The following is a 16,579-nucleotide window of genomic DNA, read 5'->3' on the forward strand; positions in this document are numbered from 1 at the left end:
GACCGCCGAAACGAATTGATACTGTAGTAGGCGCATATTAATTTATTATTATTACGAACAAGGCAGTGTCAGTGTCAGTGATTACGTTAGCCTTTAGTCAAGTCCCACGCGCCTCTACCCGGACCATCCGGACACGTAACGCAGGCCTGCCTGCTATGCATGACCGGTGACCTGGGGCCTACTTTGTATCGTTTGTACTTTTTGTCATGTTTGTACTTGTACTTGTAGTAATTAAAGAATCCGTTTTAACACTCACCCAGTTTACCTGTCTCGTGCAGTTTGTCCCAGACTACATACAAGCCATCCCGGCAACTCATCGAACCTTTAGTTGAGTACTTGAGGAGTGAGCAGCTAGTACAGGTCACATGAAAGAAAATGAGGATTCAACGGAGACGGCTGCCGTCAAAAAACTGTAAATGTACGTAGGCGCGTACAGTACAGACGGTGAGCGTAGCAGTGCGCCCTCCCCCGGCTGATTTAGACTAGTTAACACTCCTTTTGGAGGAATGCGTACGTGCGGGCGGGTACGTACGTGGACCCAGATGATGACAAGACTGCATCGAACTTGGCAACCTGCTGTTCCGCTCAACAGGGAAGTGGTCCAGCCCCTTATCCCCTTCGACTGCTTGTTCGTTATTACGTGCGGGAAAAAAACGGAAAAAATGATGCATAATTTGACAGCGCCCTCGCACGCATAAAAATAAGTGACAGTTTTGCCGGTCCGGCCGGCTGTCCCTGACTGTGCGGTTTTCCTTCCTCCATGATCTGACTGACTGTAACTCGTCGCCGCTGGCGACTCCTCTTGGCCAAAAAGTTTGTAGTTGGACTACACCTAGCTGAGACCAAATTTGTCTGGGATATGGATCATTTGTATGGGATATGATTCCCAGTCAACGTTGGAATTCCCAGTGTACACATCATCATCAAGAAATCAAATAAAACCCTTGGCCTACTACGTCGAACCTTAGCACCCTGTTCAAAGGTCGTCAAGACAAACGCATCTGTCTTAGACTCGAATATGCCTCTGACGCTCGGTGCCCATGACAAGATGGAGCAGGTCCAGAGAGCAGCGGCACCGTCGTGTACGTGTACGCCGACTATCCGAGGACGACCCATGTAACACCGCTGATTAACAATTAGGCTGGGACTCTCTGCATCATTTTCGACGTCTTCTGGCACAGAATTAATGTTCGTCAAGATTCATTACCAGTAAACATCCATTTCCCACCAATTGTCATCCCGGCTACACATTTCTCTCCTCATGACCATCACCTCAAGTACCAGATTAGTCAAATTACCAGATTAGTCCTATCCACCCACCACTGCACAGAAGCATAAGTATTCATTTTACCCAAGATTCATACGCATCTGGAATAACCTGCCGCCGTCTGCTCTCACCATAACAACTGCACCAGCCTTCAAGGAAGCTGCTCTTCATTCCATCGGGGAGATGCTTCCTCTACCTGGCAGCAACCTTCTGTAATCCACGTACCAGTTCCTTTATACATTTGTACATGTACAGTGTACCCTCAGTTAAGAGATCCCTTTCCTTTGTTTGTTTGGCTGTTCATCGTCTGCTGTACTGCTTTTTCTTATTTTACTTGCTTCCCGCGGCCGGAGACGCCATTCTGCACCAACCAACATCCTAGTTAATTTTGCTCAAGATGAGCTGTATGAAGATTACAGTATCAAGTAACAAGCATAAGGCGAAGTCTATGGAATATCGTCTTGCACAGCAAGAATAAAGCTGCGAGCAGATTCGGCGATTAATTATGCCGCAAAACTAGACTGCGTCTTGACCTCGAGATTCTTACCATTCATAGGGCGCCTTATATCGGGTTTTCCGTAAGTCTTTGTGATATTACACAATTATGACAGCCAAATTGACCGATCAACAGCTTAGTCCAAAGTTTTGATCGAAATGACGTCACAATTTCCAAAGCATAACATTTGCATTGCTCACACTTTTTTTTTATATCAGTTATAATGTTTAAGAATCGGGCACGTTTTAATATCAGGCACGTAAAATGATTCACGTCTAGGACAGACGGACCAGACTTGTGCCTTGTGGACCAAATAAAAACGTTTAGTAAATTTGTACTACGTAGGCCTACGTGTCAAAAAAATCCTATTTTTGATCCTAAATAACTTTGTTGTTTACCAATTGAATTAAAGCAACATTTCAGATCATGTAAACAGGGCATTGCAACTTTTATGGAGCGAGTTTCATCAGCTGTGTGCAAAAGGGAGAAATTTTAACGCCATACGAAAAAAATACTCACTTTCAGAATCTACCACTTTAGACTTGGGATCCTCCAATGTCGAAACAGCGCTGGAGACGGTGGCGGATACGAAGGAAGGCGCGTGCTGCGGCCGAAAGCTTGTGCAGGAATGTGGGATCACCCCTGATGTCATTGCACACGTACACCTCGATCGTTATAGGCGTAACACACGATCGATGAGGTGTGCAATGACAACAGGGTTGATCCCGCATTGGCATCAGAAGCTTCCGGCTGTGCAGCACATGCCTTCCGCCACCGTCTCCAGCGCTGTATCGAGTATTCTTTACGTAAATGGCGTTTAAATCTCACCATCTTGCACAAAGCTGATGAAACCATGGAGCAATTAATAATAATAATAATAATTTTTTATTCGGCAAATTGACATATACATGTACACACAATTACAATAAATACATAACATTTGATATTAAAACAAAAGAATATACAAACAATAAGACACCAAGTAAACACTGGCACGGAAGACAGAACGTGGACAGTGCAGGGCTGCCAAGGAGAAGAACAAAAGTGAAACAAAACACTGTCGCCAATAGGGCGTGTCTCTCCAACCCTGCACAATGACAGACACATAACACAGACCAAGCACAAAACAATTAAAACTATCAAAATTGCACAAGGGAGGAAATGTCCAAGGGAGTATAATATGGGATTAAAAAAATGGGCAGGGCAGATGAGGCTAAGTAAAGGAAGTGGATAGGAGAACCGGGCAGTACAACAGAGGGAGGGAGGGAGACAGGGAAGGAGAAGCCGGGGGGGGGCAAACAAACAAACAAAACCAGGAAGGGGAGGGTTAAAAAGGGCCAATGGGAAGGGGAACACGGAAGCGAAGCAACAAAACCAACTGTGGAGGAGCGGGCTGGGGAAAGGTATGGTGGAGGAATGTATCCGGCAGTGCAAAACAAACACGATTAACCAAGAATAGCATAAAAATTGTGCTAAAAACAACAGCAGAGTCTAAAGTAAAATGTATCAAGTTATGTCTAAGTAAAAAAATCAAGGAAGAGAATAAAGAACAAGAAAATTAAGGAACAGACGATGAAAACCTGCTCCATAAAATTGGTCATGTCTTGTTTGCATGATCGGAAATGTTGGTTTACTTCCATTAAGTAAACAACAGAGTTATTCAGGATCAAAAGTAGGACGTGTTTTTTGACACGGAGTAGATCTTTGATACAAACAGTGTGCGATATTGCTACCTGCAGCGGGCCGGGCCTTGTGCAAGCCTGAGCTTTATCCTGGCGTCCACCACTTATCACAATAATGATTTGTCATTACACTGTGTGTTTTTAATTGGGTTACATGGAATTATATAAAACAAATGTTTACATTTTTGTTAGGAAGAATTGTCCTCCTTGTATCAGCTCATAAAATGGAGTAGCATGCAGTGCGCGTAGTTGGTGATAGTTTGTATTATAAAGTGGGGGCGGGAGTAGGACAGTATAGGACGAGGAGCCAGGACGGATATTTTGCAAAATTACATGTACCTTGTTATAAACAGAAATCTTGTTCAAAACGGACTGGAACAGCAATAAAAAACAATGCTATTCAAAGCAAAAACAAAGCACTAGTATATCAGGGCGGATCTGGAGCCCCTCCGAAAATCACGTCAGCCACTTAACGTTATACATGTACTAGTAAAACGGGGCCAAAAATACTCAATTGAATGCTAAAGTTACTCAATTTATTCTCCAATCGCCAATTAGAATGCAAAGAGAAAGCATCATAGATTTCAAACATTTTCGGGGGCATGCCTGGACCGTACCCCTGGCGTGTCTTCGGCACGCCTTCACTCATACCCCTTCTTTCATATTAAAAAACCCACCCACCTCCACCCCCGTGTCCTGAACGCTAGGTCCGCCCTGAGTATTACAGGCTACGGTCGAAAATTCTTTTATTCAACAGAAAATCGTAACGTTCTTGTTGCAATAACTTTGTCATGTTGACTTTTGGTATAAGCGTGGGAAACACCCTCTTAATCGAATACGCAAAAGTCCTTTGAAAAAAATGGTTTGCCTTAATTACCCAAAATCAGTACAATCATGTACCACGTTGTCCGTGTACATGTACACGTATTATCAATTGGAAACTCAGTTTATTATTAAGTCTTGTTTCTTGTTTGAGAAAAAATTGAAATCGCTAACTTTTTGTATCTGTCAAGCGTTCTTATTTTGTTGTTATCCCATTGCTATGAAACTATGATGGCCCTAATACAAGGCATCGAATGATTTCTGATTTTCCTTCTTACGGGAATGTCCAATTTTTCCCATTTGCGTCCGAACACCCGAACTCCTAGCGTCCGATTGGTCCAGTCTTTCCAGCACGCTCAGCCTGCCCATGTCCCGGTAAAGATCGAACGCCTTCGCCGAATCCGGTATCAGGAAGGAAGTGAGTTCGGTGAACCTCGGGTCTCTGGATGGTTCGGATGTGTTGAACTGATTCGGGGCCGGCTTCTGAGTGAACGAGACGCGGGTCTTGCGGTGCATTTTCTTGGTGGGCTTAAACTGAGAACTCGTCGTGGAAAACGTGGATGATTTTCGATGCGATCGTCGGCGGGATTTGATGGGTTGAGAAGGCCCTCTTGTGTCTGCTTCGTTTGTCTCATCTGGTTTTGATTGGCTGTCAACTGTGCGCGCGCGTCGCCTCTTGTTTCCGCTACCGACTCCGGCGCCACCTTGATCCACCGACTTGCTCCTGTTCAGCGCTGCGGTGATTGGAAAGTTGGCAGAGTTCGTGATTTTCTGTCCACGATCTGCAGCGGCCGAAGCGCCGAAAACATCTTCGGATCCCTCTGACGAAACGCTCTCTGCTATCTCCGGAAGTTGGGACTTTCTCCTCTCTGTTTGAAACGTCCGTTTTGACGGTACCCTGGTGAAATCAGCGTCATAATTGTGGGAGTTTACCTCGCCGACCGACTTCAGCGCAAACGCGCTGCTATCCTCGTCAGGATTACCCTTATTGGCGTAACGCATCATGGTCGGTGTTGCCAGGAAACGTTCTGCCTCGGCCACCTGCGAATCGGTGGATTTGGTTCGATCGCAACTGAGAGGCCGCATGTACGAGGGGGACTTGTCTCTCTTGGGTCTTGGCGTGCTGTCAGCGGGGGCTTCATCCCCTGCCTGGGTGGTTTGGATACCCGGCAGTGGCTTGGTGGCATCGGCTCCGGTCTTGGCATCGTCCCGTCGGTTATTGGTGGCAGAAGTGGGATCGAAGACAATCCCGCCCTGAGTCAGTATGAGCCCACGTTGGTGAACGAACACGCTCTTCCGTTTCAACAGCTGGTAGCTCTTCCTGTCGACATCCTCACTCAACTTTTCAAATTCAACTCCAAGTCTCCTTGTCTCGTAATCGTTTCGACCAAGAATACATTTTCCAACGGCACTGTCCTTAGTGTTCATCGCCGTCTCCAGGCCCTTCTCTCGATCCAAGAGTATCCGTCTCGTGAGGACCTTCTCCGATTGCACACTGACTCTCGGTGGGTCGTCCAGAGCGTTGCTGCCCCCCGCGCGGACCGAGACTTTTCCGATCTGATTGATCTTGAACTTCTTGGCGATGGCCAGGGCTCGTTCCTTGTTGATGTACTTGGGCGGGGCGGGAGGGCGAGGCTTCCGGAGGCTTGAGGGCTTCTTGGTCGGGCGCGGGAGGCCCAGGATGGTGTCCACGTCCAGCACGGTTTGTCCAGTCTGAGAGTACATGACTGAGCGAAATAACTGACGGGGCCGATCAGGCTACTCTGCTTAATTTCCAAACAGCACCAGTGGGGCACGGTGTTTCTAAAAGGGATTCAGATGAACACAGAAACGTCACATTAATTTGCCATGTTCGTTATTTATCAAAAGCTATTGATATCTTGACGTACCGAAATCCTTCCGAAGATTTGAACAAGTTATAGTGAAAATAATTTAACTTTCATTTTGAAAAGCCTATCTCTTTAAAAATATTATTTAGTGTACTGCCCATACACTATATGGCGGCGAATTTGGGTTTTCTATGTCGTCTGAAATGGACAACGCAACATTGCATTTGGCAGGACAGTTGTGTTTTGTTAAGCAATACATGTAGAGATCTGCATAACACCAACAAACCAAAGCTGATAGGTACATATTCCATAGCCATACTAATCTTTTGAAGGACATTGCCAAGATGATACAAAGTGTAAACAAGATATTTGATTGTCCCAAAGTGACTAAGCGGTGATACGACTAGGCCTCTTGCTTTTGTTCGAATGAAAATTCTTATCAGTTGAAAAAAAAAAAATCATTTTGAGTGACGACAGTGCAACACCAACAAATAACTATACGCTGGATTTCGGGCAAGTGACCACTGTATAACATATCACGCACGGCCCCCTTCAATGGAGAAACCATTTCGCACACTTATATTGCTCATAATAAGTGCCCTGTATTATCTGAATTATAGCTATAGCACAATATTTTCGCCATTGAAGGGGGGCTTCGTGATAGAATTGATAGCGTGCCTGGATTGGTCTGTACACTAGATTTTTCAATCGCAGGCTATAATAAATGTAATGTATAACCTACAGTTTTTTTTAAATTTTAAGACTAGCTGGCGCGTGGTAAATGTTGAAAGTTTTAAATTGCCAGGTAGTGCCGCGCGCAGTCCGATTAATTACAGATCAACGGTAAAAGAAGTATTTAAGATTACTCGGGACCTTCCGTGCGATCAAAGTTCCAGATCAATTAAATCTCAAATTTTCACAGAATTGGCGGTCAACATTTTGATAAGTAGAACCTACACAGGAAAGAATTAGAATCACACTGCACCTGATACTCACTTGCCTACAGGGCTGCCTATTCAATGTGCATATTCAATAGGACTGTCTATTCAATGTGCACGGTAAATGATTTTGTAGGCCGATTTAATACCACCATGTCTTTTTCGGGTCGGGCTGTAATAAGTCAGAAGTTGATGATTGACTGTGTGAAACTAACTGACAGACTGCCAAACCAGTGACCCAGGTTGACATTGGGAGGAAAATACATCGGGGAAAACAATAAATGTTTTTTTTTTCAAGAAGATTCAGGTTTGCGAAGGTGCAAGAGGAGTCATACAGGTTGGCGTAGCGGTACTTTCCTCGCCTCCCACCCCTGTGACCCGGGTTCGTATCCTGCCTGGGCCAATATGTGGATTGGGTTTTCAGTCCCTGCCTGATTCCGTGGGTTTTCCTCAGAATATTCTTCTGGGCTTTTCCTCCCACCTGTAAAACTGTAATTTCTTCTCATTGTCTCCAGTCTACAGGTTTCGTCAGGCTTTCGAGCTAGTGCATAGGACACTTTTGAGGAATCCTTGGTTTTTACCTGAAAGAAACAAAATACTCAAATAAAAATAAATAATATCAACAGAGGGTTTGAGATAGTCGCCGAGGGCCCCATAGCAACGCATGGTCTACAGACATGAAGGAAGTGACGTTTGTATTTGCCTAATGTACCACTTACAATACAAATTTCTTCGGTTTTAACTGTCATACAATACGTTGATTTACAGTAAAACATCAAGGATTCCACATTTCAAAAGAAATGCTTTGAAATCCTGAAAACAGAAAAAAAATCCCCACAAATCTCACGCCTGGTGACCGACTCAGTCAGTACGGCCCGATAACGATTTCTTCAACGTTAAAATGCATATACATGTAGTTTCAAATCCACCATACATGCAACCTATACACTCCTGGCATTATTCTTCGGAAAACTGCACTTAATTGGTACCAAATGTAAACAACAAATTCCAACTTACCACCTTTCGCATTGTAGGCCTAGCTGTTCAGTATGTTACTTGCCAGCTCTCTGTAGTGTCATCATCGTTAAATATGATTTAATTGCATTCAAAGTTCAATTGAAGTTGCTACATAATATTCCTGCCGAAATGCTTTCTGGTTGCCACGCGCGAATCCAAACATTCCTTCCTTAATTTCCACACAAGCTTTATCCTCCCTAACATCAGTTGGTTAATTTCCGCGTCCCTCAGAGGAGAAAGAATTCCATTTCCTTCCACAATTAAGGAACTTTGGCAACTGCAGTCGCGATTGAAGCGGCGGAAATGATGTAGAATAACTCTCTACAAAATCTCTCGTGTTGAGAATACACCGTCCACCTGTTACCGAATAGCACTTAGAGATGTCGTTCGCCAACACTGAACTAAATATGACACGACCATGATGATTTATGACACACTTTTGTTATATTTTTTTTCGTTCACGGCGTGTCTTTCTTATGTGAAGTTACACTGGTGGAATCACTCAACACTCGACCGCGTCGCCAGCAACAGGTTAGCAACGGGACTGCGGGAGGCGCGGGTAATGAATGGAGCGGTTGCCGGAATGGGGTATGGCGGGCCTGATGTAACAAAATCACTTTTGAGTGCATTGACAATATTAATTGTACGGACTTTGCTAATCACAAAATTGCATGGAAGCATGGAGAAAGTTTCACTGCATTCTATCATGAAAAAAAGTAAGACTGCTGCAAACTGCTTACTGACTGGATGGACCTGAAATATATAAATCTAAAAATTAATGTGGCCTGACGTTGCGAACTTAGCAAGTTTTTCTGTTTTAGCCTCTGAAGAAGAACTTGCTAAGTTGGCAACGTCAGGCCACATTACTTTTTAGATTTTTGCATTCTATCATGTTTGCACAATTGGGAGATTTTAAACCAAAATATAAATAAAATACATTAAAAATAAAGTAAAAGGGAAAGAATGTTGCAACCTGACGCCACCTTTATTCTTCATATATCATCTCAATAAAGGTTAGTCATTGCAAAATTGTTTAAAAGACATGAATTTGAGACTGAGAAACATTTCTAAATTTGTTAGGAAAATTAGAGAAAATGTTCTTGACTCTCCATAGACTTTTACACAACCGCTGAAGTGGCGTCTGGATGCTACATTCTTTCCCGTAGAAGTACATGAATATCTCCATTTAAATGCAACTTCATCTTACTGCAAACGTTCGTTGAAATTCACAATGAACCCGTTACTCTCTCAAAAAGGAAGAATTTAGTTTTGACGAGTACGACGCGCCATATAATTACACCTCTTTGGGTATCTCGATTGCCAGTGTGTGTACAAAAGGCTTTTGATTGCTGTTGACAAAGGCATGTTTGCTAGGCTGATAAATATCTATTCGGCTAACCCTTCTGACCTTCCGAAGATTTGAATGACAAAGCCGCCGTATTGAATGTGTCAACAGGCACAAGTAGGCGCTAACTTTATTAATGGTTTGGACAGTGTATATAATATACCATGCAAATAATTCACTTAGCATTGCTGGTTCTGCTTTGAGGAATCTTTATATGTTTGACCATTCCTCCGTGGTTTAAGTTGACAGTGACACATTTGTGGTTCGTTTAGGGCTCATTCCATAAAATTGTGGTCCCATTTTTTTCATGTCCCTGTTACTACATGTATAAGATTGCGAAAATTTAGGACACGTTCCTTATAATACCTCCTATCTCCAAGAGTAACCGCTAAACAAATACAAAAATAGTTTGAAGTAAATTTCAATATTTGCATGGCAAACTAAAGGAAAATGTGCTTTGCCCCCCTCTAGAAAAAAAAATCCTGGCGACGCCTATGATGCAGGGTGGCCCATACTTCCACTAGACTCGAACCACATATACCAATGTATGGAGAATCATTTTAGAAGAGAAATCTAAACCAAGATCGCCCGATTCGGTCCAGTAGTTTTTGTTCTAGAGCTTATTTTGTGAAGCAAGGTGGGGATCATTTTTGTCCCGATGAATTACTAAACCGCGCCCGGGAATTTGACTTACATTGCAACTGATATAGGATTGTTATGTAATAATACCCACATGAAAGAAGTGTGCTCACAAAATAGGCTCTGCAGCAAAAACTGCTGGACCGAATCAGGTAAATGTTGGTATCATAATTCTTCTAAAAGGATTCAATTGGTACAGGTGGTTTGAGTCTTAGGGTAGTGGAAGTATGCCGTTCCGGTGTTTTTTTTTACCACCCTGTATAATGCATGACTTGCCCAGTTGTTACTTCCCCCCCCCCCCCTCAAAAATCCATACAGATCATGGAGGAATAAAAAGAGATTTTTGTTTAGTCCTCCATGCACAAATCATCACTTAAAGCTCTTTGCTACTTAATGAAAATGTCACTTTGTGACTGAAAGTAAAACTACAAAAACAATAATTTAGACGCATACATATATTTCCTTCAGAGAGAACTTTACTGTATGTTAAACCAAGTATACACAGATAAATAAATACAATTAAATTTTAATTTTTTTTCTGGAAGAGTATACTTTTAGCAAGTTATTTTAATAAAAGATTACATTGTCAATTATTATAAACAAAAGATGTATTGGTTTTTTTTTTAAAGGTTCAGCAGTGGTCCGTAATATCAATTTTAAATGCAACACAATGTGGGAATGCGGGGTGGTAAAGGCTTAAGTTGTTGACTCGACCAAAATGTTCAACACCTAGAATAGGTATATATTACATGAGGGTTTACATACAGGGCGAGTCAAAAAGAAAATGACCTGGATTAATGATTTTAGTTTTCTTAAAAAGCATTCTGATACACCAATGAAGTATGTCTTAAAAGGGCTTGTTCTTCCACTCACCTGAACAAAATGACTGAAATTGACCCATGCTATCAGAAGTTATCAGGGCTGTGAGTGATCACTGATAAAAATAGCTGAAAACAGCTGAAAAAAGGTGCAAAAAAGCTGAACTTTGAAAATCTCCTATACTTTTGTACACAGCAAGTAAGGGAAAAAGCTGAAAAAAAGCTGAAATCCAAAACAAAAAAAAAGCTGAAATCAGCTTTACAGCTGAGATTTCACAGCCCTGAGTTATGTATGTTTTACTAAAAAGAAGCTATTTTTATAGCTGTCCATGGAATGCCATTGGAAGCTATTAGCTGAGTGAGAATTACAGATAACACAGGCATTCAAATTCAAAAGAGATTTTAATCAATTGAGTCAATTAGACTGAAACATTATTTTTACTGTCAGATTTTGTGTTTGGAATACGAGGAACAAGTCAACTCTTTTGTTTCTGAAATAGTTATTGCAATTGTTTTTCTCCGTTTTGCTTTGCAAGCTTTTAGTCATTCATGGAGGTGGAAAACGTATATGTTTCATTGTATTTAATGGGTATTCATCAGTTCGTAGAACGGTAATTGACCAGTGGTGGACAGCTGAATTTTGTGATCTTTTTATTAAAATAGACATAACTTGGGAATAGAGTAAGCGAATTACGTGACATTTTCACAGTTACTAGTCAATAACATGTACCGGTACTTTATTCCTATGTTATGTTTATGACATGGAGTGAGCCACACATTTAAAAAAAAAAATCTAATTTGGTCGGTTTCTGTTTGACTTGTCGTGTACATGTTTCACAGACAGAGTTGCGATAACTGCAAAGTTTTGGTAAAACTTAACTCACGTACTTTACGCAACACTTTGGGACTTTTGCACAGTCACCAGGTTTCTTAAAGGGAATATACAACATTTGCAAACATCAAAAAATAAAACTACCAAGTTTTTAAGAAATACCTTACTAGGATGTTGGTAAATGAGAGTCTAAAGCATCCTGTAAAATTATGGCACCTGGTGTGAAGTCATTTTCAAGAAAATGGTATTTTTGTATACATTTCCAACGGTGGTCGGCCGACCACCGTTGGAAAAACCTAACTATATTTCCACTACTGCTCCAAATTTACTTTTTTTCAGTCCAAATTTTGTTTGGTATTGGTTACATGTTCATGAACGGGTGCAGGCCAGCTAGACTGGTTCCCTTACCTTACAATTTTCTGGCCACTATAAATTGATCCATTTCATCTTTAGTGGAGTCGGGGAACCAGACTACTTGAACAATTTTGTTTTTCTTGGTTTTTCCAGCATTTTCGAACATAGAACTTCAAACATGTCAGTGTAACAATATTTGATATATTATACTAACCCCTCAAATACTCCATTTCTGAAAATTACAGCAAAAGCCAATGATGTACATTCCCTTTAACTCCCTGTCACTATCATTGACAATACGATAAAATAAAACACAGAATCTCATGACAGAATGGTTTCCTATATTCTCTGGTTAATGGCATCCCAAACTGGTACCCCTCATTCCACAAGTCGGCTTAGATCTGCAGGGTGAGTCAGAATGATCTGGACCCAAGTTCATAATTTTTTTGGTGGCAAATAGAGCATAGTGAGGAAAAAACGAGTGTTTCATATTAATTGTTGTTACCTTGTCTTCCACAGGATATTTTAATTTAGCAAGTTAGTGGCTGTGGTGAGGAGTTATGCCATTTTCATTGAAGCGGCTGCAGTCTGCACATGGAATTGGTTTTACCTTTTTTAAATGTTTCAACACCTTCAAGTCAGTCACCATGACTAGGATTTTAGTAGCTATTACACTGCTTCACATCAGTACGTGATTTCAATAAATGTGTTAACCATGGAACCGTGGTCAGAGTGTTTTTTAGTGTGTTCTTTTCTAGCGCTTTTCTTTAAAATGGTACAATGGATATACATGAAACTTTCACCAAATGTGTCTAAAATACCAACCTATAACATATCTCATTTGCTCTTGTTTTAATTATTGCTACATATTTTTAATATTTTCTTTAATTTGGGTCCAGATCATTCTGGCTCACCATGTACTTGTCCCAATCACTGCACATAATAAGCAGAGGAAACAGCCAGAGGTCTTAAATAAACTTGCAACCACAGTTTTCTTTCAAAGTTCAGTGCTTGAATTTATGTTGCGACATCTTTCAATTTACATCTATTAACAAACACTCCTTCATTTTGTCTTTCTATTTTGAATTCTACACAACTATACAATATAAACAAGGTAAACAAATTCAACTTTTTTCAAATACATCTGCAGAAAGCCTCAGCAGAGATCCTTGAGCAAACTGTTTCATGTGACCTTTGACCTGAGCTGCTTAGCTGCTTAGCTGCTTAGCTGCTTTGTGTTTGATTCATCTGTAGCACCCAGTCCACTGTGTGCTGGAGCAACGTCATTCTGTAGTGTCTGTAGAAAAATAACACCATATAAACTAGAGTTTGTAGGAACAAACACACGGTGTTGGGCTATGTTCGGTTTGATTAGCATACTGATGAAGCTGATTATATTCATCAATATTATACAGTGATTTCAGCAAACTTCGCCACACACATCAACTGAAAATTCATTTTTGACATTTTTCAACCTGCCGCATTTTATGATGTCACCGGTAATATTGTTTTGTAAAAGTTCAACCTAGCCAGAGACTAACATTGTTGAAAGCAAGTTCACATCTTTTTCCACTTATATTATTATAAGGCACTTCCGGTTTAGACCGAAAGGAAGGGTCACGTGATTTTGCACACATGAGATAAAATTAAGATCCTGGATTATTCTAACCATTCCCACAAAATTCAAGTTCAGGTCTCTCACGGTTTATTTCATATTGATTTTCAAAGATTAAATCTAGAAATCTTTAATTGTTTTTAATTATTATATATGATGACGTCATACTGACGTCATTGCGTTTGCGCACATCTTCAGCAGGTTGTGCATTAAGTCGATATCAGTTTTCATGTTGACAAACAGTTCTGGAGTAGAATTAGTCTTGGAAAATAAAAATAATAAGAGTAGTACATTTTACAATAACAATTTGTGTTTATCGGCTCATAGTCATACACCTAATAAATGATTAAATTGTAATGTTTAAATAGCACTTTCCATTGTATCAACAATCTCAAAGCGCTTTACAATGATTCCCCCGTTCATCAGGCTGCGAGACCACGAGGCAACCAATATCAGCGCACATTTGGTCCTCTACCCTCACAGGTACCCATTCATACTCCTGGGTGGAGAGAGGCAATTGTAGTAAAGTGTCTTGCCCAAGGGCACAAACACCATGTTCCTGGCAGGTTTCGAACCGTACATGAGACCAACACCATAATAACTGGACCATGGCATTCTACATGGCATCAAGACAAAGCACTGCCCAAATGGCAACATGCAGTTACTAACACATTATCAGGTCAAACATTTCAAAGCTTACCGTGCAATATTGCTGAAAGTCTTCATCTTGTTCAAGAAACTTGAGCTTGTAACTGTGGTGGCAAAGTTTCCAGCACAATCGCAGTAGGATGACATGTTGGGCATCTTTATCTAAAGACAGTAATAATTGTTATGCTTTAAGTAATAATAAGATCAATGAATATGAAGTTAAATAGGATTCAACACTCGAGTCCAATTCATGTCAAAATTCAATTTGCTTTGAACAGTTAGTAACACAACAGAAAAATCGTAAGGTGCGCACGCACAGGCAAAAGCGATTCAATGTCATAACATAATTATGATTAATGTCAGCACAATTAAACACAGCTTTTCCATTAACCCTTAACACATCTACTCTGCTAACCCTAAACAAAACTTTTCTGCTAGTTGTTAACAAAACTTTTCTACATAACGTTAACACTTTTCTGCTAACCATTAACACAACTTTTTCTGCTAACTATTAACACAACTTTTCCACTAACTCTTAACACATTTTTCTGCTTTAAACCATTAACAACTTTTCTACTAACCCTTAACTCAACTTTTCTGCCAACCGTTAACACAATTTTTCTGCTAAACGTTAACACACCTTTTCTGCTAAACTAACAACTTTTCAGCTAACCATTAACACAACTTTTCTTCCAACCATTACCACAACTATTTTGCAAACCATTAACACTTTTCTGCTGACTGCTTACACTTTTCTGCTAACCGTTAGCACCAAATTTCTGCTAACCGTTAACAATGCTTTTCTGTCGACCGTAAAGTGCCAGCACTTAATTGGTAGTACCTGGCTTTATAAACCAGTGGTACTGCAGATAAACGTGCCCACAACTTATCCCAGATATTCCTTGAGATGACTCCTTACCTGTTGACATTTGGCACAGACCACATCCTGTAGGGTGTAGGCCATGGAAGACCGCTGCACTGCCTCAATCAATGATTGCTCTATGGTGGCGACGTCATACTCTGTACTGCACTGTATGCACTGCCATAGGGCTCTGAAGAGAAATATAGAAAATCAAATAAATATTAGTATATGCAACAGTGACACGTACTTGTGGCAGGGTTCGAGTAGCCCGCTAGCCAAATGCTAATCAAAACAGCTGAAGGCTAGTGAAACTATTCCTTAAGTAGCCCGGCTGGCGAGTCAAAAAATATTGGGTTTATGGCAAAGATGAAAGGACAGGAAGAAAGAAATCACAAAATTCAGAAAGTACAGTGATCGCTTGCTCTGATTCATTTATACTTATAAAGACATTGACGGATTGACATACAAGTTGGATAGTTCAGTTGAGTACCGTTGCAGTGCTCTGGATGATGTAGGTTTGAACCATGCTTCTTCTCTTCAAATATTAATAAATGTCTAATCGGAGACACTTTTTTTTCATCACTGGAGTGTTCACTGCACATGAAAGTGAATAAATTTGAAATAATAACTTGCAATGCTTATATAGCGCTTTCCATCGTATCAACAATCTGAAAGCGATTTACAATCATTCCCCCATTCATCAGGCCACGAGACCACGTTGCAGCCGATATCGGCACACATTCGGTACTCTACCCTCACAGGTACCGATTCATACCCCTGGGTGGAGAGAGGCAATTATAGTTAAGTGTCTTGCCCAAGGGTACAAACACCATGTTCCTGGCAGGGTTCGAACCCACGTATATACTGTTGCGTTCCCGCAAATTGCGTAGTTTACTTCTTTCCCAACCAGTCCATTCCACTCCGTGCACAGCGTAATGCTTGCAGCGATCCTGTGTGCCCTCACACAGCGCGAAGCTTTACCACGAAGTCTTTAGACACACGTAGAAGTGTGCAGCACATTATACAGTACGCTATTGTATAGCGCGCAATGCATGTAGCTCTCACAGCTATTGAACATGTACCGCCATGGGACATGTACTTAGGACTTAGCCATTTTCCCTCCACCTTTCCCCGGAGTCGATGCGAATTCCCCTCACACACCTTACCTCGCATCTGACCCACATTGACCCGAAGCATTTAGCGAATGTGGCTCGCTAAAATCTACCCGTGTATTCACCCCTCAGTGACCCCGTACACCCCAGCGAGTGTGTCCCGCTAACCCACTGGCCGAGACCTACGGTAGCTAGAGGTCAGGTTACGTCCTTCGTCTCATAGTTTTACTCCATAGCATTAGTGTGTAGATTCTTACCTAGTCTAGAGACTAAGTCTTGTACACAAACCTATGTACCGAGAAG

At 41.3% G+C, this 16,579-nt stretch overlaps 2 protein-coding genes across 2 annotated transcripts in view; both read right to left on the reverse strand.

Moving 5' to 3' along the window:
• Nucleotides 1-3,351: 3,351 nt before the first annotated feature.
• LOC119735894 lies at nt 3,352-8,610 on the reverse strand. Its single transcript, XM_038209839.1, has 2 exons — nt 8,052-8,610; nt 3,352-6,070 (listed from the first exon to the last, which is right to left on the reverse strand). The coding sequence occupies exon 2, from the start codon at nt 5,990-5,992 to the stop codon at nt 4,505-4,507; it is 1,488 nt and encodes a 495-aa protein (XP_038065767.1). The 5' UTR covers nt 5,993-6,070; nt 8,052-8,610; the 3' UTR covers nt 3,352-4,504.
• Nucleotides 8,611-12,293: 3,683 nt separating this feature from the next.
• Nucleotides 12,294-16,579, reverse strand: part of LOC119735384 (DNA polymerase epsilon catalytic subunit A-like) — a 74,919-nt gene continuing 70,633 nt past the window's right edge. The window contains exons 47-49 of the mRNA XM_038209080.1: nt 15,222-15,354; nt 14,355-14,464; nt 12,294-13,336 (exon numbers count right to left, since the gene is read on the reverse strand). Coding sequence (XP_038065008.1) covers nt 13,264-13,336; nt 14,355-14,464; nt 15,222-15,354 — 316 coding nt within the window. The 3' untranslated portion in view covers nt 12,294-13,263. The remainder of the gene's footprint in view (nt 13,337-14,354; nt 14,465-15,221; nt 15,355-16,579) is intronic.

Source organism: Patiria miniata, unplaced genomic scaffold, assembly GCF_015706575.1.
Source record: "Patiria miniata isolate m_02_andy unplaced genomic scaffold, ASM1570657v1 HiC_scaffold_29, whole genome shotgun sequence".
Lineage (NCBI taxonomy): Eukaryota > Metazoa > Echinodermata > Asteroidea > Valvatida > Asterinidae > Patiria > Patiria miniata.